The following is a 23515-nucleotide window of genomic DNA, read 5'->3' on the forward strand; positions in this document are numbered from 1 at the left end:
ATGCCAGAACCCTCCTCTGGGGGTGCTTACACGTCATTCATGCGCTGTGGCTAAAGCTTCTCCAGCAGCATATGGAACTGCCCTTTGATCTTTGTTTCACCACCACCACCATCCTATCCCGCCACGCCCCTTGCAAGGAAGAAGGGAAATAGGCAGACAGGTAGGAGGATCCCAGCCCTGAGGGCTTGCGGTACCAAAAACTGTTGAGATTGTATGCGACCCAACAAGTCCGGACTTACACTCACTTGTGCTGTTCCTCCCAGCTTCCGTGAGGCGGAGCTAGCATGAAGCGGGCCATTTATTGGAGCCAGGAGCCGCCACTCAGACAGGCAGTGAGAATCCCAGCGGGCCAGGGTGCGCCCCGCCCCAAGGGGCAGAACGGACGGGAGCGCCAGGTTTGAAGTAAGGCCGAGTTGGCCTTCGAGAGCGCTTACTTCGTTTTGCAGAATAAGACGGCATCTAAGTCAAGTAGTGAGGGCCTAGATGGGGGCCTGCCCAGGAGAAGGGGACCTCGAAGTTTAGCCTCCAAATTGGGCTCTGTTTGCTTCTCCTCCCGTGACCTGAGCGAGTCTTTTCCCTCTCAGTGGGACCACCTGTCGAGGATGTGGGGATGAAATAGGATACCTTTAAAAGTCTTGGAGTGGGTACTGAACCACTTGCTAGATGGGGTGAGATGTGATGGGTGGGTAGGCACAGAGGATCTGAATGGTGGGGCTGAGAGACTGCTGGAGGCAACAGGCCCACTTCTCCAGAGATTCGGGACTCAAAAGGTGCTAGTATAAATCACAGTTCCACTACCTACCAGCTCTTGTTTTCAGTTGTAAAATGCGACAGTAATCCTAGGCTCAAATGGTAGCTATAGGGGTTATATGCCTGATACCTGGCAAGTACAAAATAAATGAGTTGATACTATTGTTTGTTTGTTTGTTTTGACAAACAATACTCCAGACCCCACTTCCCAAGCTCCAACTCCCTTTAATCTCCATGGAGGCTCGTGGGCGGCTCCAAGGGCCTCCAGTAAGGGAGATGGAGCAGCTTTCGCTACTGGGTACCCTGACTGACTCCTTGTGTTGTCTTGGGCATGTTGGCTCTCTGGGCCTCAATTTCCTGCGTATTCCCAATTTAGGGCTGCAGTGCTCCAAGAAGCAGAACCAGAAGGGCTTAGAAGAGCAGAGCATGGCAGATGAGGTCAATGTCTGTGCAAAGGTATGTCAGCCGAGAAAGGGGTGCTGTGTGACTGATTCTGCTCCATCTGAGGTGGTCCCTGAGATGCTTCAACATAGGGTCAAAATGCTGCCGGTCACGCAGTCTCTACTCTGAGGTGGCCCCGACCAGGTGTCCTGAAAGCAGCCTGGGGACGGAGGCCAAACCCAGCCACCGACGAGAGGAGGGGGCGGAGTCCAGGGAGGGCACTTGGTCTCACGAACAAAGAGGGGGGCTGTCCTGAAGGCTCCACGACTTGGGTGATCCTAGACCACTTATCCCGGCTTTGGGGGGCCCTCCTGAACTTTGGCGCAAAACTGCACCCTCCTGCCAACACCCACCCGACCAGCCAAGGCCACCGCGGCACTGGTCCCACGACTATAAGATCCTACAAACCAGGCCCGCGAGGGGCGTAGCCGTCAAATTAAATTTCCCCAATGGGGCAAGAGGGTGGGCGGGTCCCTCCCCGAGGGTTGGCTGGCGCGGCAGGGCGAGGCGGGGCCGGCCGGGCTGCTGGCGCGGCTGGACAGGCGGCGCTTCCAGAATCCTGAGGACGGTTGCTGTGCGGCCCTGGGATCCCAGTCGCGGCGCCTTCCGCCTGACTGTTCCTAGCCATCTGTCGGATCCTGAGCGACCTAACCTGAGCCCGCGTGCGACTGGCGAGCCAGATCGAGAGGTGGGTGTGCGGACCTCTGGTCCCGGAGTGGAAGCCGGATATCTGGGAGGGGGTTCTGGGACTCCCAGACTTGGGAGCCCCCACCCATCTGCGGGAGTTCTAAACCATGGGATAAAGTTCTGAGACCAGGAGGCTTCACAACCTCTACGGGCGCTAGCCAGTGGGGGCAGATGTCCCTGGGAAGTTCCCACATTTCTCTGAGGTCTCCCACAATCGCAGGGGACCCAAGACTGTGACAGAGCCATGGGACTGGAGTTGGGCAGCAGCGGGGATAACCGAGGAAAAAAAGGACTTCCTACAGTCCCCTGGAGGTCCTAGATTATGGATTAGGGACCTCTGACCCTCAGAAGACATGGGGGAACTCAGAGTGTCCACAGAACTTAAGTCTGGTAATTGGTGAGTGACACTCTTGGGGGGGAAATACCTCAAAGTAGGTTGATAGGAAGCAAGGACTCCCAACAGGGAGGCTGCGAGGTTGACATCTGGCCGAGCCTACAGGGATGGGAAAGGGAAGCAGCAACTTAAACAGGTAGGGTCCGATGAATCCAATTGTGTGAATCAGGACCCCCACCCCCAGGACCCATTCACTGAATTGGGTGACTCAACAAGTGACTATTCTAGGGAGAGGGAAGGGTTGACTGAGTGGTGAATCAACAAGAGGGGGGAATCCTGGGGGCATTTCAGCCACCGTACATTAACTAAGCACCTATGGTTTTCAGGCTGTGGATCCTCAAATTCCAGAAAGACATTAGGACTGCAGGAGGAAGGAAAGAGCTGCAGTTGGGAGGCTGGGCCAGGATTTAGGGGGGCATTCTGATGGGTTATCATGGGGCAAAAGGGACTGTCCTGAGCCCTCGGAGGCACTTTGGAAGGGGATTTCAGAAGCCAGAGGTGCCCAGGATTTTTATAAAATCCATCCCTACCCTCTGGTTTTTGGGATCGTCCTTCCCCCTGTGACAAATTCCTGGTCCTCTGTAATCCTCAGTTTGCCTAAGTCCAGAGGTTGGACACGTCAGCTTCTGAAGGCCCTTCCAGCTGAGGAACTGAATTCTAAGTTTGTGAATTGGTGAAAGGAGCTGGGTGCCTGGACACCTTGCTTCATGAGGTCAGGGCAGTTGGCATTAGGGTGAGGGCAGAAATGGGAGGAGTAGAGAGGGGTGTGTACAGAGGGCTGTCCCCAAGAATTGGAAGACAAGGTGTTACCTCAAAGGCTTAAGTCACCTAGGGGAATAAGAATAAGGACTTAGATATGGCCTCAGCCCACTGCCAGAGGCTGAGCTTTTGGGTGGGTGGGGCAGGAAGCTGTGGAGTCTTGTGGGCACCCCCTGGCGGTGATTACAGCTTGGGTGGGCCTTGCCCATGCCCAGCTTAGGCCATACAGCAGACCAGCAGTTGAGTTCACTGGACTAGAACCAGGAACTCTTGATTTGTTGATTTTTCCAGTAAACTACCATAGAGCAGAGGGCAACTCCCAGCCAGGAACCATATCATAGGTAGCAAGGATGGGACAGCAATGAATGATCAGGGGTAAGAGAGGGAACCTGAGGCACTAGAAGAGGCCCCAGCAAGCCTGACTGATGTCTATCCCTTGCAGAATTTCCTGAGCTGGTGTTAGGTGCCACGGGCACTGAGGATCTCACCAGGAGGGGACAAACGGAGATAGGTACCAGCAAGATGGCGGATGAGGCGTTAGCTGGGCTGGATGAGGGAGCCCTTCGGAAGCTGGTAAGTAGCCCCATCACTCCCAATGTCAGAAAGGCAAGACAGGCCAGAGAGGCAGGGCCTTTCAGGCTACCTCTCATTTGACAAGAGGAGGTGATGAGGGATGGGAAAGGAGAGGGACTCAAGGGAACAGAGCTAGGTCTGTTCCATGTGGTTGATGTAGAGGCCCCAGTGGCATTTGCCTGTCCATGCCAGGTGCTGAAGCCTGACCCCTACCAGCCCCCCACTACTACCACCTAATTAATCAGTAACTGCTAAAGACTCACCCATATGCAGCCACAGGTATGGGGAGGCTGGATCTGTCTCTCACAAGCAACAGCCTGGGCAGTGTCCACCCCTGAAGGCTGGCCCAATGATAATAGTAGCAGCAATGATTAATAATGCTAGGGCATAGCAGGGGCAGGCTGGGTGCTGGGCATACCATCTCACAAAATGGTGAGGGCAACTCTGAGAGCTAGGAGGGACACTACCTCAGATAAATGAAATCGCCTGCCCAAAGGCACACAGCTAGAAAGGGTGTGCCAGGATCTAAACAAACCCCACAGCGGGGCATGGAGAACCAAGAGTCCTAAGTCAAGGCCAGAAGAGTCTTATGGGCTCTGTGACTTAGTCTGGCATTTTTCCACTCTGAGCCTCAGCTTCTTTACCTAAAAAATGGGAGGGAGGATGTCTGTGAACCTAATATCTAGATATTAAATTTGGTATGGTGATGGAAATGTGGCATGGGCCCAATCTATCCCCTCTCCAGCTTCTTCATGAGTGTCCTAACCCTTCCCCCCTCCCTCACCATGAAAAAAAGAAGCTGCACAACAGTACAGGCATGTGCCCCCCAGCAAGGGCAGGGAGCAACTGGCCTGGATAAAAGACCAGTACCCCACCCCACCCAGCCCCTGACCCTTGTCCGGGAGGGAATTAAAGATTTACCTTCCCTAGGAGAAGGCAAGTGACCCACTCCACCCCCTTACCATTCCTCTGGAAGCAGGGGCTGGAGTCAGCCAGTCCGAACCAGCCACTGGGCAGTGCCCAGCCACTGCCATGATCTACCAAGGCACTAGATCTGTGTGTCCTCAGACCAGCACCTTAGGATGTTTGCCACCGCCTCCGCCTGAGGTGTGCAGCTTGGAGGGGATGGGTTGGGCTTCCAAAGGTCAGTTCGACCTCATTCGGGAAGCAGGAATTTTAACAGAGGAAGTAAACGCTGAGCAGTCCGGAGGGAAAGCCAGGTCCCCGCTTAGCCCCATCTTTAGGGGTTCCCTCTGAGGCTTAGTGTTCTCCAGCCGCCACCCCTAGACCCGCGCGGGATTTGGGGGCTGGAAAAGTTTCAGAGAAGCCGCACTAGTAGCTCTATCCGGCCCACCCCCATCTCCTCCCAGGGAAACGACTAACGAAACCCCGCCCCTCGTCTCGGTACCAAGAAGCCGCCTGAGGTCTTTGCCACCCCAGGCAGGTCCCTCCACCGCAGGGCGCCCCCCATTACTTCGCAAAGAAGCTTCCAAGGGTCCCGCCCCACGCGCCTGCCCGACTTCTGCCAGCCTCGTGGCAGGAACGGGGGTGTCCCGATCCGAACTCCACCCCACAGGGCCGGGCCTTATAAGGAAATGTCGCCCCCGCCCCGGAGTCCAGCCGATTCCAGGACTCTGGTAGCCGCTTCCGGCCTCAGCTTCTGCACGTTCCTGAAGACCTGGCGGGGGCAATATGGGCATGAGGGCGCCTAAGGACATGCACGTCGCGTGCGCCTCCACCTGGGTCCCGAGTTCGAGTTCGGACTCCGACACTCTCTACTAACTAGCTGGGTGACCTGGGGAAGCTGCTTCAGTTCTATGAACCTCGGTTTCCTCTCCATAGCCCGGGCTATCAAAACAGGCGGTATCCCATCTGGCTCCCTCCTGAGCGCCTAGTGCCGAGCTGGTTGCGGGACCGGGACCGGGGGACAGCAAGGAGGACCAGACGGGAGCCTGGTTCCGGAGCTTGCAGGGCTTCAGCAGCGCCCCCTGGCGAGGCCTCACTACACTGCCAGCCGGTCCCCCATCCGTAACTGGAGGAGCTGGGTCTGAGCGAAGGCTTACTAAGTTTCCCTTGTGCTGGTGGGGAGACTGAGGCCCAGAGAGACGCCAGGGCCTGTCAGATGCCGCCAGCAGCGAGGGCAGAAAGTACCCTGACCCCCCAGCCCCCGGAGGAAGCGCTCTCTTTCCTCCCTGGAGAATTTCACTGGGCAGTTTCGGAAACCGCCCCATCCTTTTCCCTTTCCCCCAGTGGACAATGGCGCTTTGTACTTCCTTCCCTCCCTCCCACAGTCCCCTGTACTACACACAGCGTTGGGGCCTGACAGGGCCCTGAATGCAGGACACACAGCAGGGACACTGTGGGCGGATCTTTGCCTCCAGGCCCAAGGGAAGGGACATGTTGGAGGATGACCTGTAGAATAATGTTACCCATCCCCCAGGCCCTGCCCTTCCCACTTGGGGGTAATCAAACAGAGGCTCCAATTTTCCAGATGGGAACACTGAGACTCCCAGATGTCGCAGAGGGGGCCAAGTTCCCACATCAGGCGTTTTTTTTAGGGAAAGGACCCCATTTCTGGAGTCCAGGGCATTGGAAAGGGTGACCCAGAAGACAAAGGGCTAGTCATTGCATCTAAGCCTCTTTACGCCTGCATAAGGAGGGCTGGCCAGTCGTCCTCTCCAGCCCCCAATCTCCAAGAGTACCACAGAGGGCTCTGGGCCTGAGGCAAGGCCAAGACTGGGAGGTGGGAAGGTGAGCCTCATTCTCCCTCTGCTATAATAGCTCTCCCTCCCACGCCTTGGTCCTTTTATAAGTATCTCTAGAAGGGCACCCCCAATACAGTGCCAAGGTCCTTGAGGTACCCACTGTGGCAGACAGACTCCAGCAACAGAGCTGTCCTCAGCCTAGGGCAGACTCTGGAGTCAGAGAGTCCTGGATTCAAATCCTAGCTCAGGTCATTTGACCATAAGCAAATCACATCTCTTCTCTGAGCCTCAGTTTTCTCATATGTTAAATGGGAGGTGTAAGGTGCCAGAGTTTCTGTGAGGTTAGGACAAGCGAGGGGTTCAGCACAGCATGTGGCATACAGATTCTCAATAAATATTACCAATGCCTCAGTATCTTGTACTATTTGCCTTCATCTTTCCCTCCTCCTAAGTGGGTGGAACCAAGCGGGGCGGCAGGGGGGGTGGGGGGACCCAAGTCATTGCTCCCATTCCCACCCACTACCCTGAAATGGGAGCCATTGTCCCATCTGGCAAATGAGAAAACCCAAGACACAGGTTAAGGACATGCTCCAGACCACCCAGCCAGCATTGGATTGGGGCTGGAGCCAGCTGGAGATTCTGGCCTGACCCTCCGTAGATCCTCAGGAATGTGGAGCCTGAAGGGGCCTGAAGTGACTCTGTCCCCAGGGCTCTCCCTACACTCCTCAAATTGGTACAAGTGAGCTTATGGCTCAGTTGGGCTAGCCCACACTCCCTGCTGAAATCTATACCTCCAACCCCCTACCTAGCTCCCCCATGGAGCAGGAAGGAATAATCAGGGAGAAGACTAAAAAGGAAGCAGAGGGTAGAGGGTTCCTGGGCCCTACCCCTAAGTGATTTTGGGGTAGGGCCAGAGGAAATCACCTTGACTATACTTGCTCCCATCTTGCCCAGACCCATGCTGGAGGCTTATCGCTGCCATTGTCTCCCTGAGGGGCGTGTGGCAGTCCTCTCTCAGCTAAGCCTCAGAGGCACAGTGAGGGGTGGATGTGTGGGGGAGGTAACAAGATTGGCTGATTCTGCCCAGAGAAGGAGTTCTTTCCTAGACCTGGTTAGACCAGCCACCCCTAATTTGCTAGGGACTGAGGGGCTAAGAAGCCTGAGCACCTATCCCCCATGTACACCTTGGGTGAGTCCTAGTGCAACTGCCTCATCTGTCTGGGGGATTGGCCCTCCCACTCTGGGCCCTAGCCCCTCCACCCCTTCAGTGGGGGTTAGACCGGGGCCAGTGCAGGGAAAACAATAGCCCCCCGCTGGGACTCCTGAGCACCTGTCCCTGCCTCAGTTTCCCCATCAGTCCAATGTGGGTGAGGCTGCCACCCCCCAGAAGAACTGTGGTACTTTGAGATTAGACCATGGGAGTCTCTTGCTCACAATGTGTATTCCAGCTGCCTGAATCACCCTTCTGTCCCCAGGGACACTGTTAGGGGCCCATAGGATGGCCTTCCTCTTCCTCCTCCCATGATTCCTAGGCTCTCAGGGGTTTGATGAAGAGCTCTGAGAGGCAGGAGTCAAAGGAAGGAGTGCCTTGCTTAGTACTCAGCACAGGTGGGCAGTTGCTGGCTGCCTACTCTGTGAACCATGGGCTGTCCAGAAGCCCAGACTGCATGAACTGGTCTCCTCCTGAGACCCTGGCTGGGTGGGTGGATGGGCAGGCACGTGACAGGCTCGGGGCAGAGGGTGTGAAAAGAGATCATTCATTGTACCATAGGCCAAGCCGTGGGCAGCTGGTGCCCACCCTCTGCCCCTGGCAGCCAAAATGACCTGCCCTTATCCCCGCCTGCCCTGCAGTTGGAGGTTACAGTGGATCTGGCAGAGCGGAGGCACATCCGTTCAGCCATTCGGGAGTTGCAGCGGCAGGAGCTAGAGCGAGAGGAAGAGGCCCTGGCATCCAAACGCTTCCGTGCAGAGCGGCAGGACAACAAGGAGAACTGGCTGCAGTGAGTGTTGGCAGGGCGGGGTGGGGGGTGGTGATGCATGGACATGCAGGTGGGAGGATTATGTGCCAGGGCTCACCTACCTGGGTGTGCAAATGGCGGTACAGACACACATTTGGAGTACACAGGGATTTTTGTGGGCAAGGACGACATGCCAGTCATGGTGTCCTGGCCACACCCAGGTGGATAGCATGTCTGCATGTGTGACACTAGTGCTCACATCCACAAGCATGCTTGTGCCAGCATGTAGCCAAAGGCGTATTCACAGCTACACACCCTGTGCTGGCCCCTGCCCTCAGCCCACATCCTCCATGACCTGGCCATGGCAGTGGGGGTTATAGGCATGATGTCCCTGCAGCTCTCAGCAGCGGGAGGCCGAGCAGCGGGCTGCTCTGGCGCAGCTGGCGGGGCGGCTGGAGTCCATGAGTGATGTGGAGGAACTGACTGCGCTGGTGAGGCCCAGGCCAGGGCAGGGGATGGGGGCAGGGCAGGTTCAGGTGAAGACCTGGACTTTATAGCCCAATACCTGTGGCCTGCCTCTCACCCACAGCTGCGAGGTGCCGGTGAGTACGAGGAACGAAAGCTGATCCGAGCCGCCATCCGCCGAGTACGGGCCCAGGAGATTGAGGGTACATGCCCTGCCCTGGCCCTACCCTTGCCTGTGCTGCCCATAGCGCCGCCCAGTCACTCACCTGACACTTTTCCCATCTCTTGCAGCTGCCACCTTGGCTGGGAGGTTGTGCAGTGGGCGTTCCAACAGTGGCTCAAGAGAGGACAACAAGGGGCCGGCAGCACACAGGCTAGAACGGTGTAAGGTAAGAGGTAGCCAAGGTAGGAGGATGGCCCAGTGTCCTGTGCCCACAGATGCCAGCAGCCCAGACCACCTGTGTCTTTGCAAGACTGATCCTTGACTGAGAAAGGCTCCCAGCTGTGTTTGGGGGACACTAGGAGTCTATCTCAAGCCTCTGCCCACTCTCCCAGGCAACCTCTGGTCATATGTCCTCCACTCCACAGTTGTCTATACCCAGGCCTTCCTCTCAAATCCAGCCTGTCTACACTGCTCCCAGGTTCCTGTCCATCTCCCATTACCACCCTTGTTGACCTTCCTACTTGGCCTCCCCACCTCCACAATTACCTTCCACCCCCATGCCAGCCATCCAGCCTCCACTCAGCAGACAGGGGCATCTCCCTGGAATGCATATCTGACCCTGGTACCTCCCTGGCTAAAACCTATCCTGCAGTTCCCCCCACCCCCGCCTCCAAACATCCCACATGCTTACCTTGGCTTATAAGGCCTGCATTTCAGGCTTGAGCTGATTCGTGGAACACTGTTCACAGAGGGGACTTTGTTCTCTAGGGAGTGTGGGTGAGAGGTCAGGCCATGCTGGTCCCATAAGTGACCAGCAGAGGCCGCTGGGTCCCTAGCAGAACACCCACCTTCCCCACTGATTGACTAGGCTGAAGCCAGGTTCCCCGGGCCTCTGCTAGGGATCTATTAAGTCTGGGAGTCCCAAGCAGGTCTCTTACCTTCCCCAACCCCTGGCATTAGGATCTTGTCTCCTCTGAACTTCCCTTGACTAAGCAGTGTCAAGATACTAGGAAGCAAGGATCAGAAACTGCCTATGGCATGGCAGTGCCCACGCCTGTGCAGGTGTGCCCACTGGAAGCCATGTCCAGCTCCTCTGCTTTGCATGCCCTGCCCTGAGCACCTGCCAGCCTGGAGAGTCTTGGCCACATCCGGTGGGTCCTCCACAGGTGCCAGAACCAGAGGAACAAAAGCAGCAGGCAGAAGTACCAGAGCCAACCCCAACCCCTGAAGTCACCAGTCGGGATGTGACCACAGTGACACTCCTGCTGCAGGTCCCACCTGGGAGCACATCCAGCCCACCTGCCTCACCTGACAGTTCGCCCACCCCTGCCTCTCCTGAGCCGCCACTGGAGCCTGCCGAGGCCCAGTGCCCTGCTGCTGAAGCTCTGAGCAGCCCCAAGCCACCCCTGAGCCTGCCCAGGGCTCCCAGCCCTGAGCCCCGGGAGACTCCAGTCCCCCACAGCACTGAGAGACAGGAGGTCAACAAGGTGAGTCTGGATGATGGGGAGGGATACCAGGAGGGTGAGCTCCTTGGTCTGGGTGTCAGGCCCTACCCATGCTATGTCTCCGCTGCAGCTCCTGCCTGGCCCCACAGAGCCCCCTGCTGTTCAAGGACCCACCAAAGGCCCCTCCAACACAAAGAGATCAGGTGAGGGTCCCAGCAAGGGTAGCTAAGGTATCTGCCTTCCCTTCCCCTGACCTCTCTTTCCCTGCTTGGGAAATGGGCTGTTGTGCCTAGATAGCTCCAGCTTCCTCGAGTCCAAGCAGTTCCTGACACTCCTCCCACTGCCCCTGAGGTGTCCCCACCCCCTCCCACCCGTGGCCAGAGGCTTCCCCGCAGCCATGAAAGGCAACGGGCCTCATGCACATTCTTTTCCCCAATAAGGGAGTGCACCCATCTCCCAGCTGGAGCTGTGGGCAGTGCTGGCCAGAGTGGGGGGTTGTCCTCCATCCCCATGGGCAGGGAGGATCTGGGCACCCTTCCTCCAGCCCAAGCCTAGCCCATCTCTAGGAGTGTCCAAGTCATCCTGGGGGTCAGTACAGGAGGGGAAGTAGGCGCCTATAAGAGAGATGCAACTGAGTGTGGAGGCCAGGAGCTATGGGAGGTGCAGGATGGGCTGGACAGATTGGGGTGCAGGAAGAGATTGGGACCCCCATACACTCTCCTTTCTCTTCCTCCGCATGGCTGCTACTGCCTCCTGGTACTGCCAGACCTAGCTGGACCCCATCCCTGTCAACACTCACTGTCTGTGCTCAGCCCCCGCCAGCCACCCCAGAACCGAGGTACTGCCTGTTCCACTACTCCAGGCTCAAGGCAGTCCCTGTCTCACCCAACCACTGACAGCCTTCCTGCCTCTTCTAGAGCCCACCACTTGTGCCAGCGGACCTTCCCCATTCCAGCGGGCCGGCTCCGTACGGGACCGTGTGCGCAAGTTCACCTCTGATTCTCCTATGGCTACTGGGCTCCAGGATGGCCCACCTCGGGTGGCTCTAGGTCCCTCAACCCCTGCAAGGCTCCTGAGTCCCTCCCACCTCAGCACCACCCCTGCCTCCTCCTCCAGCAGCTCCTCCTCACAGGGCCCTAGTGACACCTCCTCTGGGTTCATCAAGGAGCAGAAGGGAACAGCCCGGCAGCTTCAGAGCTGCTCCCAGGAGGAGGGCCCCAGGGGGCGGGGCTTGGCTGCCAGGCCCCTTGAAAACAGAGCAGGGGGGGCTGTGGTCTGCTCAGAGGAACCCAGTGTCTTGCTGCCCGTGGCTGTCGGCACTGCTGAGCCAGGAGCCAATATGAAGACGACATTCACCATTGAAATCAAGGAGAGCCGTGGCCAAACCCCTACAGGCCGGGTGCTGCTGCCCACAGGCAACCAGAGGGCAGGTAGGTCTTCCCACTGCTGGAGATGAGTGTCTGCAGCTGCCCAGCTGTGCACATAGGACAGGTGCTGCAGCCAGGGCTCAGGGTGTCTCCAAAGGGTGTTTTGGGAACAAGGGGGTATCATCAACCTTGGCTGGCACTGTCCTCACTCCACCTGATGCTGACAGTAGTCTCTCTCTCCTTCCAGAACTCACACTGGGGCTGCGAGCGCCCCCCACCCTTCTCAGCACCAGCAGTGGGGGCAAGAGTACCATCACCCATATCAGTGGCCCTGGTACACCAGCTCGACTGGGCAGTGTCACTCACATCACCAGCTTCAGCCATGCCTCCCCTGGTGGCCGAGGAGGTTGCAGCATTAAGGTGAGCCCTTCCTCACCCCACCAACATCACCATCCACCTCGTATAGACTGCTTCGGGTTATAGGCTGGCAGGGTTCCTCTACTCTGCTTCTCTCCTACTGCACACATGGGGAAACTGAGGCCCGGAGAGAGAAGGTGGCTGCCCACAGTCCAGAGCCAGGTGGTAGCACAGCTAAGGCCAGGCCGTAGCCTGTCATTCACTAAATGTGTCAGAAGCTTACTCTATATTGGCCTTAAGCTTCCCACATGCTGATCTCCGATCCTTCCTCCAAAACTGGTTGGTTCATTACTAACGAACAGATGGGAAAACTGAGGCTCAGGGAAGGTACTAAGGGCTTGCTCCCTTCTTCCTGCGGCAGCTCCAGTCCCCTGCTCCTGCCCCACTCTGGACCTCAGCCACTGAGGTACAGAGCTGATCATCTGCTCATCCAAGATCAGCCTGGGCTCTTAGAAAACTGGAGATTAGCGATTACAATCTGCGTCAACATTTGGGAGGGGGGGCTCTGGGGAGAAGCAGTCATGGGGGACAGATGGGGCAGGAGGACTTCAGTCAGGTGAGGCAGAAACCTAGCAGGTGCCACGGGAACTGAATACATTGCACCCTTCCATTATTCATTCCCAAGCCTGGGATCGGCTGGCTGGGAGCTCAGCTGGGAAAGAAATCCCCGGTGGGCTGCCTGGCCACTCAAGTAATGCCCTCTGTGCTGCACCGGGGACTGAGTATGACTTTGGCTGAGGTGAGGTGGCTAGAGCTGGCTTTGGGCTTTCTCACGGGTGACCAGAAAAGGGTGTCGGCAAAAAACACCCTTCCACCCACAGAGCAAGACCTAATAGCTCTCTGTCAAAGGAGCAAGGAATGGGTGGCTGAGGCCCTTGGGGTTCGTAGGACGCGCCACAATGGGCCCTGGGTCTGATGCCACCAACTCAGCTCAGTTTCCCCAGGGGGAAGCAAATAATGTGCCTATAATGTACTTGCTGAAAGTCTGTGGTTGGATCTGAGGACATTTATCTGAGGGACAAGACACTTGTTACAGTAGGTTGCTCTATATCCTGCCTATCTGTGTCTCCATTTCTCTCATCTGTTCAAGGCTCTCTAAAAAAGCATGGCATGAGGGCAAAGGAGTGCAAGCTCTGGAGTTTAGCAGATTGGATCCTCACAGCTAATGCGTATGGTGGCCCAGGCAGGCCCATTCCTTGCTCCCTGCTTCAGTTTCCCAACCTGTGGGGCATGGGGCCCTGGCCTCAGTAAACCTGAATCCATGCAGCCTTGCTGTGCTTCGGATCTGATCTCTGCAGGGCCAGGGCCAGGACTATTGGTCAGACTGCCTGGGCAGGCCACCCCTCCCCCTCTGCCCCCTTCACAGGGAGCTCAGAATAGGTTTCTATTTGGGCTGCAGCCCCAGCTGGCGGGTGGCGGGCTGGGAGGCCAGCAGGGGCGGGGCAGGCCCACTGCCCTTGCCTTCGCCCTCAGACCAGCTACAAAGACTCTGACACTACCAGTCAGAGGCAGCAGTCCCTACCACTGTCCCCGTCATCACCCCACCACAGAGCCCCCACCAGCACCATGCCGGGGGTACCGGGGCCTGGGTCTGAGCTGGCCGCAGCCCTTGAAGAACGACTGGGCCAGGCATTGGAGGAGCTGCGGGCAGTGGCTGAGGCAGGCCGGGTGGCAGTGACCCAGGCAGCAGAGGCAGCTGTCTTGACCATGGAGCCAGTGGCCCGGGCAACTGAAGAGCTGCGGGTGGAGACAGCAGCACTGAGCCGGCGGCTGGATGCACTGAGCAGGCAGGTGGAAGTGCTGAGCCTGAGACTGGGGGTCCCACTTGTGCCTGACCTTGAGCCTGAGCTGGAGCCCAGTGATCTTCTCCTGGCTGCCACCGACCCCGAGGCCCTGTTCCAGGCCGCTGAAGATGCTGGGACCCCCGTGGCCCACCCACCTGCCTTCAGCACCCGCCGCCGCTCTTCTGCTGGCCCTGCCCACAGCAGCAGTCTTGTAAGTCCCTATGGGCTGGGGGTGGGGGTGGTTCTGAGCCAGGATTTGCCTCTGCTGAGTGACGTTAGGCACACCACCACCATCCCTGAGCCTCAGTTTACCTATCTGTACAAGGGACTGAGGCACTGATACTTCAAGACTAAAGAAAGAGGGTTTCAGGGTCCTGGCCCCGAGGCATGTGTGGCCACTGCCCTGACAGCCCCTGGCCAGGGCCCAGCCCCCAGCTCCACCCGCACCCCCTGCCCAGCCAGGCTGAGCCTCCCTGAAGCAGCTGCCAGCTCAGCTCTTCTTACCCTTACAGCAGAGAGGCCCTGCCAGGAGGGGAGGGGCTGTGATAGTTGGGCTGGAGACTTGTGTGCAAGGGGCTGAGGAGATGCCCTAGGTTGGGGCTGGAGGCTGCTTAGAGGGTGATTCCCAGTGAGTGGTGGGGAGTAGGAATGAGCATCAGAGAGAACTTGGCTCTGAGCAGCTCTAGTCAGACACCTGGTCAGGAGCCTATGGGCCCTGGTCCAGCCTCCTTGGTGTGTATGTGGGGGAAGGTAGAGGAGAATGTGCTGTCTGGGCACTGGCCCAGGAGGACCCAAGCCTTGGAATCTGGCAGGATAGTACAGCCTGCCTCTGAGGGAGCTGGGAATGAAACAGTAGAAAGAACTCAGGTTCAGGAGTTAGGCTACCTTTAGCTCAGATTCTGGGCTGCATTGCACTTACAGGAAGACTGTGGACAAGTCATCGAGCTGTGCTGAGCCCCTGTTTTCCTTTCTGTTAAATAGGGACAGTAAAATCCCTAGTGCTTATACAGTGCTTACTGTTGAATGACAGTCACCATTATTGCCACTACTAATTGTATTAATACAATTGTGAGTACATGGGAAACCCTATAACAAGGCTCTTAGTGCCTCTTCCCTAAGCCTGACACCACCATGTCCGTCCTTGGGCAGACAGTCTGGCTGGCTAGTGATTATTTCCAAGGCTGTACCAGAAGCTGGCCTGGCACCCTGTCATCTAGGCCTCTGCTTAGAGTCCATGCCCTCTCCCCACGCCACAGGTGGAACCAGAGCCAGCAGAGCCCCCCTCTACAGCAGTGGAAGTGGCCAATGGTGCTGAGCAGACCCAGGTGGACAAAGCACCAGAGAGGCGGAGCCCACTGAGCACTGAGGAGCTGATGGCCATTGAGGATGAGGGCATCCTGGACAAGATGGTACAAGCAGATCTTGTGGGCTGGGGGTTGGCAGGGGCAGAGACCAGCAGGCACCAGATGGGCAATGACGCGGGCTCTATCTGCAGCTGGATCAGACTACGGACTTCCAGGAGCGGAAGCTTATTCGGGCTGCACTGCGTGAGCTCCGACAAAGGAAGAGAGGTAGGTAGCCAGTTGCCTCACCTAGATCCAGCTGCTCCATTCCCCAGCTGCTCCACTCGCTCTGGGGTCCATTCCTGGACACACCAGTTCAGTAACTGCCCTACTCAGTTTCTTCTGTAGACCCAGCTGTTCCTGTGCCTCCTTCCCCCAGCTGCTCCCTTTCCTAGCTGCTTCTCTCCCCCTGACCACCACAGTTACTATCCCAACCAGCTTCTCTTCTCCTTCCTAGACCCAGTTACTCTCTCACCCAACTACTCCTCCTTGGATCCAATTGCTTCTCCAATTCCTATCAACCACTCCATCCCTGAATCCAGATACTCCTTCTCCCAGCTGCTTCTTTCTCTTTGAGGTCCATTGATGACCACCTTAGTCTCTACCCCCACTCAACTTCCCCTTCCCTACTTCCCCCATGAACCTCGCTATTCATTCTCTCAAGTTCTTGATTCATTTGCTTCTCCAGATACTCTCAATTACTCCTTCTCTGAATCTAGCTGCTTCCTCCAGGGCCCACTGATGGCCATGCAGCCTCTGCTTCCACCCACCTACTCCTTCTTTAGGCCCAGTTACCCACTTTGCCTCCTTCTCTCCCAACTATTCTTTCCATGGATCAGATTGCTCCAATTCCTCCATCCCTGGATCTAGCTATTTCTTCCTCTGGCACTCTTCTCCTGTCTGAGACCTATTTGACAGCCCACTCAACAATTGCCCTCACCCAGTTTCTCCTTCCCTGGACTTTGCTACTTCCTCCCTAGATCTGGACACCCCCTCCAGACTCAGCTACTCAGTCCCATAGACGTTCCCTTTTTGGATTCAAATACTCCCCCTTCAAGTTCAGCTATTCCATATTCCCATGTTTCTTCTCAAGTCCATCACCACACACCACACAGCCCACTCCCTGCCAAGTTGTGGCTACTCCCTCATCCCCAGCCACTCCTTGTACCCTGTGTCTTCATATTTCTAACAAGTTGCCCTCCACCCCATCTTGTGTGCCCCATGCCCGTGCATATGTGCTGTGTGGGTGATGGGTGACCCTTCTGGGCATGCATGGGGCATCCCCCACCCAGACCAGCGGGACAAGGAACGGGAACAGCGGCTACAAGAGGCACGGGCCCGGCCAGCAGAGCGCCGTGGCAACATAGCCACTGAGACCACCATGAGGCACAGCCAGCGGGCAGCTGATGGCTCAGCTGTCAGCACTGTCACCAAGACTGAGCGGCTCGTCCACTCCAGTAAGGGGCCAAAAAGGGCTTGGGGCTTAGGGTGGGAACAGGTCTGCCACACCGGCCCCTGTGCCTCTCACATCCTTCCCCTCCTCCCCTGCCCTTCCAGATGATGGCACACGGACAGCCCGTACCACCACAGTGGAATCAAGTTTTGTGAGGCGCTCGGAGAGTAAGGCCACCAGTCAACGCCCTGTGCCTACCTGCCTGCCTGCCTCCTCAGGCTCTTCCTCGAACACTCTCTTCATACTTTCATCTGTGTGTTTCTCTGTCCAGTTGTTACTTCCTCTTCTCTGCCTGTGGCTACCATCATCCCTCCCCATACCCCCACCCCATGTCCTGATATCCAACCCAGGCCTCACCATGCTCCTCTTCCCTTTTCTTGCAGATGGTGGTGGCAGCACCATGGTGGAAACCAAGACTTTCTCCTCATCATCATCCAAGAAGATGGGCAGGTGAGCACAGGTACCCACCCCTAGACCACAGAGGAGTCAGCATCACAGGGGGCCTCACCGCACATCCATTCTTCAGAGGGGTAGACCGAGGTGCTGGAGGTAATAGGCATACAGCCAGGTAGGAGTGGACTAAGAGTCAGACCACTACTGCTCATCTTGTAATCTCACCTAATCCTCAGCTACACCATGGAGGAGGCCAGAGATTTTGCTTCGGGTCACGTAGCTCTGAATGGCAACAATAGCATTGAACCCTTAGAGCGGCCTATCTGCCACACTGAGCTGCCTGGCAACACTGTCACTTCCCGGTGTCTGCAGGCCACACCTCATGTCAGACAGAGCACCTTTACACCTTAGATCCGTGAGGGAGAGCTATACCCCTCTATCAATGTTACAGACATGTCGGGGCTGATAGAAAGCAGGGACAGGATCAGAACAGTCTAGGAACCAGAAAGGTCCAGGGACTCTGAGTCAGAAAGAACCTGTGTTCCCAAGTTCCTGCGCTGCTCCCTATGCCCTCAGAAATCTGAGGACAGGGTTCTGTTTCCTCATCTTCAGTGTGAACGATAAAAGTCCCTCTCCCCTCATGTAAGGTTTTAAATGGCATGTGGCAAAGTCTCAATAGACATGAGCTATTAATGTTACCATTACTATTATTATGCTGATCATCATCATTAGTTGATAGTGTCCAAAATCTGAACTCACCTGGAACTTGACAATACAATGAGCCTTCTCAGAAAACTACCCAGAGGCCAATTCTGTTGAAAAGAGCTTAACTTCTGTCTTCTTTTCGTGTGAGCCTCAGTATACTCCTCTGTAGGACGGGTGTGATAAGGAAGCCTCCCTTGCTGGCTGGCGTTGCCAGAGGAGATTCCGAAAGAGTATAGGGTGTGGAGTGCCACAAGAACCCTCCTGGGTGAGGGGGGTTTGAGACTTGGGAGCACCTGAATCATCAACTCTCCACGCCCCCAGTATCTTTGACCGTGAGGATGAGACCAGCCTGCGAGCTGGTAGCCTGGCAGCGCTGGAAAAACGCCAGGTCGAGAAGAAGAAAGAGCTGATGAAGGCACAGAGCCTACCCAAGACCTCGGCCTCCCAGGCACGCAAGGCCATGATTGAGAAGTTGGAAAAGGAGGGCGCATCGGGGTGAGCTGCAGCAGGCCGGGAGGACGAGGGGTGGGAGGTGAGGCTGGGGCAGGGCACAGGAAGCAATGAGTGTGACCAGAAACAGAAAGGGCTGGGCTGGAGGAGCCTGAAGATCAAGGAATGTGGAGCTGAGGCCCACTGGGTGGGCTGACGGAAGCAGTACCCCCTATAGTCTTGTGACCCAGCTCCTGATGATACCCCTGCAGCAGCCCTGGCGGACCCCGCGTAGCTGTGCAGCGCTCCACCAGCTTTGGGGTCCCCAACGCCAACAGCATCAAGCAAATGTTGCTAGACTGGTGCCGAGCTAAGACGCGTGGCTACGAGGTGAGCTTTCTGAGGCCAAGTGGTGGGCAGTCCCCTAGACGGCAGCTCGACACCTCCCTCTTGGCAGAACTCTTTCTCACCAACCTGTCCCCTTCACAGCCACCATGCTTGGCAGGGAAGATGGGAAGCCCTCTAAATAGGAGGCAGGCTTAAAGAGAATACATAACATGCCCTAAATTCTAGAATAAGTCATTAAGCGCGGGGCCTAATGAGGGCCTCTTGGATGATAGGCACAGTTCAGGGCCAGACCCTACCCTTGGAGTCCCCTCCTCATTGCTCTGGGGGGCACTGGATGAATTTCTATAAATAAGGGAAGGAGTGATGGGGACGTGGCCTTAGATGGGTGGTGCTGGGCCTCTTGGTTGCACTGTTCCTGTAAGTTGCAGACATGGGAGCTGACAGTCTTAAGTTGGAGGAGGCTCATGTTCCCACTGCTCACCTGCTCTGCAGCCTTAGACAAGCTACAGGGCCTCTCTGAGCCCAGTAGCCTTAGGTCTGTAAAGCCAAAATACTTGTGGGTAGAAGGCATGAGGGAGTTGACCAGTCCTCTCACCACTCATAGCACGTGGACATCCAGAACTTCTCCTCGAGTTGGAGTGATGGGATGGCCTTTTGTGCCCTGGTACACAACTTCTTCCCTGAGGCCTTTGACTATGCGCAGCTCAGCCCGCAGAACCGGCGCCAGAACTTTGAGGTGGCCTTCTCATCTGCTGAGTAAGTGCGGGCCCCAGCCCTGCTAGTGTTGGCTGGGCATCTGGGGCTGGGTATCTAGGCCAGGCCTAGCTGCCCGGAGGCCCCCTGAAGTTGGCCAGCTGCATTGTCAGACAGTGGCTGAGACCCCCTGCCCCAGTAAGCCCCTGTCCTCCTCCATCCTGCCTACCCGACGCTGAGTATGCCAGGTGCCCGCCGGAACGAAGGAGCCACAGGCTCGCCTACCAGCCCAGGCCAAGGCCCACCAGGTGGCCCTGTCCATATCCCCTTCATCTTCTCTCTGTCTCCTTCTCCCTCTCTCCCTTTCTGTCCTGCTCTTCTCCCACTATCGCCAGAGCTTCCTGCTCCCACGGGATCCCGGCTGGAGATTCCAAAAGGAGGCTCCTGGCCCGGGCACCCTGCCCGCCCAGCCTATATAGGTGTTGCCAGAGGCTTATATAGGACATTAGCAAGCCCTCCACTTTGGAATCGTTGCCCCATCTGCTCACTTCACCCTCAGCACTCCTTTCCATCTGTTTTTCCTTCTTTGCCTTTCTCTTTTTGGTTTCCCCCAGATATCCTCCTCTTCTTCCTCCCTCCACCTCCTCTCACGCCTCCCTCACCCCCCTCCCTGGGGCACAGCCCTCCTCTCCAACCTGGGTGCCAACGCCATCGCCCCCACCCCGTGTTCCCGCTTGCCCCAAGAGTTCTCTGCACCTGTGATTGATCTGGCCCCCCACCCCTGTCTGCATCGCACACCATTAGTAATGGGTAGTGAGCGGCACGTCCACAATGGGGAGGGGGCATGCGGGGGGCTGGCAGACTGCAGCACTGAGAATGTAACTGAACTCATGTCTCTGTGTGTGTATGTGTGTGTGTCTCTGTTCTTCTTCCCCCTCTCTCCTCTGCCTCTTCCCCCTCTTCCCCACCTGGGCCCCGCTTCCCTGCCCCTTCCCGGCCCCCTACCCTCCCCAGGACCCATGCGGACTGCCCGCAGCTCCTGGACACAGAGGACATGGTGCGGCTTCGAGAGCCTGACTGGAAGTGCGTGTACACGTACATCCAGGAGTTCTACCGCTGTCTGGTCCAGAAGGGGCTGGTAAAAACCAAAAAGTCCTAACCCCTGCTTGGGGCCCCACGGTGAGAAACGCCTCCTCACCCGCCTGCCCCATACACTCAGTGGGGCACAGAGAGAGGCCTGGGAGGTGGGTGGTGGAAGCAGGGGGACCCAGACAAGAGCCAGAAAGAGCCAGACATGGCCTTACCTGTCTTTTAGAAGGCCATCCCCCTAAATGGGAAGTAATGAGCCAGGTGAACAGGACTGAGATGGAGGAAGCCCAGGAGTGACCCCAAGGGAGGTTTCTGACCCAGAATGCAGATCCAGGACAGCTATCTGAAAAAAGTGCTAAGCTGGATTCCAAAGGACAAAACTCAGGCTAAAGGAAGGGAAGGGAGACCCAGAGAGAAGGATGAGTCTATACCCAAGGTTGGGCGCGACATATGGTGAGCATTGCATTCCTAGGGAGGGAAGTTTACTCTGGGTGTGAGGGGAGGAGTCTGATGTTTGAACTTCCTCTTGAGGACAGGAGTCATAAAATGTTTCCAAACAGAGGAGAGATGTATGTGGTCTGGTTAGCACTCGGGAGCAATCCTTAGATGAGGGATATGGAGCAAGGGGGTGCACTAGATAGCTGGAGAAGCTTAATAAGAAGGAGAGGCTTTCTGATGGATCTAGATGGGGAGGCAGGAGGCTCAAAAAAGCCTCCCAGGCCTCCAGTTTGGGCACTGGGGAGTTGGTGGTGCCACGCTCCGTGCTGGGGAGCTCAGGAGCAGGGCCAGTTTAACAGGAATATGTTTCTGGTTTGGGTCCTGGATCCCCAAGCCAGCTGCGGTATTTCCTCTCTAGTTACATTTGGGCCACAGTAGAGAATTCAGATCCTGAGCTAATTGCTCATTCCAAACAAGCTGAGAGAAGGAGAGGGAGGGGCTCAGAGTGTCCCAAGGGGCTTAGGTCAGAGCTGGGACAGAGCTGGAACTTCTAAACCCCCACTTAGTGGTTCTTTACCTTGCCGCATCACTTTTCCTACCTATTTTGTAAAGAGAAGAAAAGACAGACCCAAAGGTATTGACCAAAGTAATGTGAGTCAGGGATAGAGCTAAAGGTGCACTCAGATGCCCTTTGAGTTCTGGAGCCACTGTGAGGGGCAGCCCACATGTGCACACATATACTCAGAGAAGCTGTGCAGGTGAGGGAGGATGAGCTTGGTGCTGTCTCCAGGTCATATATGGGCTTCAGAGCTGCTGCCCAGCAAGCTGGCCTGGAGGGAAAGGGGCCCAACCCAGCCCTGATCCAGTTGGAAAGTGTGACTCAGCCGTGCTGTTGCTCAAATTGCCTGGTGTTTGGCCTGTCACTGGGGCAGCTGGAGCCCTGAGCCGTGAGCCCCAGTGTAAATAATGGCTTTATAAGGTCTCTGGGGAAGACACCAGGGGTGGGAGGGAGTTCCACATTGGGGGATGGAGGCTGGAATCCCTGGGGAGATAGCCACAGCTGGAAGAAGATGCAGAAAGAGGCTGCCTCTCCATCATAATACAACTGGGAAACAAGCCCATCCTGGGGCAGGGCCAAGCCCAAGGGCACATAACACATCAGCAACAAAGGTAGGACCCCCTCGCTCATTCTGAGTGCTTCCAAGATCTCAAATGAGGCAGAGAATGACTACACTGTTCTTATAAAGATGGGGGAAATTGAGTCACAGAACAGGGCAGGGCTTTATCTAGCATCCACAGCTAGTCAGGAATAGAGCCTGGAATAAAAGAGGTCTCCTTCCTCAAAGGCTTAGTCTCTGAAGGAGTTCAATGAGCTGGGAATAGGCCTCAGCCCTACCATGGCCCCAGGTTTGACCTTGGAGGCACGAAATGGGAAGTAGTTCTGAGTCCTTGTGTGTCTTGGGAACAAGAACAGTTCCTGCCCCTTAGGCTTTCCCTGCCAAAGAAAACTCACTTAACAACACTGGGTGCTTACTATATGCCTGGCATGGCAGATGGGAGGGAGAAAGGCAGAAGAACAAGTCTTGCTCTGGAGGAGGGAAAACGGACCCAGGCAGCAAACTCCAGCTCTAGAGGTTTGGGGCTGTTGGTTGCTTAGAAGCTGTAGCCCACTCACCCCAGAGTGGGAAAAGGGGGCTCCAGGCAGGTGCCAACACTCTGGACTAGGGGCCTGGACCTCATCAGGCCCAGCCCTGCAGGTAATAAGCTGTGGGGCTTGAAACAAATGACTCCTCTGCTCTGGGGCTATCTCACATAGCATGGTTGTCCCCTGGGGCAAGGACAGGGGTTGGAAGGGTTTGAGGTTCGGGGCTCTCTGCAGGAGTACCAGGCCAGAGAGCTGGCAGATATTCAGGCCCAGAGTGTCACTGGGAAGGTCCTGGCTGCAGGGAGATTTGCCAGGGGTAAGGCAGCTCAGGTGCAATGGCCCAACTGAGAGGCTTGTGCCAGTTAGAGCGTGCCATTGAGGGTGAGCAGATGGTGGCCCTCCAGAGAGAAGTGGTTAGGTTCTGTAGTCAGGACCTCCCCAGGGAGAGGAGTAGACTAGTACCCTGCCCTGTCTGGATGAGACACAGCACTCCTCTTCCTGCATCTCCACCTCCACCTGCCTGGCCTGGCTCCCCACAAAAATGCCTCCAGGCTTGGATGGGTGGAGCTTGGGGCTTCCTGCCTTCCTGGATCCTACTGAGAGTATGGCGTTCATGGGAAACCAGCAGGCTTTGGCAGTGAAAAGGCCTTCAAGTAGAGGGTCACCACAAGAGTTGGGACCAGCACTGACAACCACCCCTGTGGCCCCTCCCCACAGGATGCTGGTGGACTGTGTGCCCCTGGTGGATGTGGAGGACATGATGATCATGGGAAAGAAGCCCGACCCCAAGTGCGTCTTCACCTACGTGCAGTCGCTCTACAACCACCTGCGGCGCCACGAGCTGCGCCTGCGTGGCAAGAATGTTTAGTCTCCCAGCCCGCATGGCCTGCCCGCGACAAGCTGCCCCCACCATCCAGGCACCCTCCCCTCCCTGTGAGCCTGCCCACAGCTGCCCTGTCTGTCGCGACACCCTCCCTTGCATACACAAGCAGCGTTTTGATAAATTATTGGTTTTCAAGGACCCTGACTTATCTTTGCCTCTTTTCAGAGGGTTGAATGGAGGGCAGCTCG

The 23515-nt window shown here is 56.6% G+C and overlaps 1 protein-coding gene across 6 annotated transcripts; it reads left to right on the top strand.

Moving 5' to 3' along the window:
* Window positions 1-1740: 1740 nt before the first annotated feature.
* SMTN (smoothelin) lies at window positions 1741-23465 on the top strand. 6 transcript variants are annotated; one of them, XM_090257727.1, is made up of 21 exons: window positions 1742-1879; window positions 3474-3604; window positions 8161-8309; window positions 8665-8758; window positions 8857-8935; window positions 9024-9121; window positions 10062-10382; window positions 10471-10543; window positions 11107-11178; window positions 11258-11770; window positions 11955-12127; window positions 15165-15317; window positions 15404-15479; window positions 16544-16708; window positions 16809-16871; window positions 17088-17154; window positions 18124-18297; window positions 18504-18621; window positions 19184-19335; window positions 20287-20451; window positions 23162-23226. In XM_090257727.1, exons 2-20 carry the CDS (start codon window positions 3554-3556, stop codon window positions 20429-20431), a joined length of 2736 nt encoding a protein of 911 aa, XP_090113853.1. In that variant the 5' UTR covers window positions 1742-1879; window positions 3474-3553; the 3' UTR covers window positions 20432-20451; window positions 23162-23226. The 6 variants fall into 6 exon arrangements, with proteins under 6 accessions (XP_090113851.1, XP_090113856.1, XP_090113854.1 ...); XM_090257726.1 differs by lacking the exon at window positions 20287-20451 and having other exon boundaries at window positions 23162-23465; XM_090257731.1 differs by lacking the exons at window positions 1742-1879; window positions 20287-20451 and adding an exon at window positions 14027-14119 and having other exon boundaries at window positions 3478-3604; window positions 23162-23465.
* The last annotated feature ends 50 nt before the right edge of the window (window positions 23466-23515 follow it).

Source organism: Furipterus horrens, unplaced genomic scaffold, assembly GCF_987537825.1.
Source record: "Furipterus horrens unplaced genomic scaffold, mFurHor1.1.pri manual_scaffold_11, whole genome shotgun sequence".
NCBI classification, from domain to species: Eukaryota; Metazoa; Chordata; class Mammalia; order Chiroptera; family Furipteridae; genus Furipterus; species Furipterus horrens.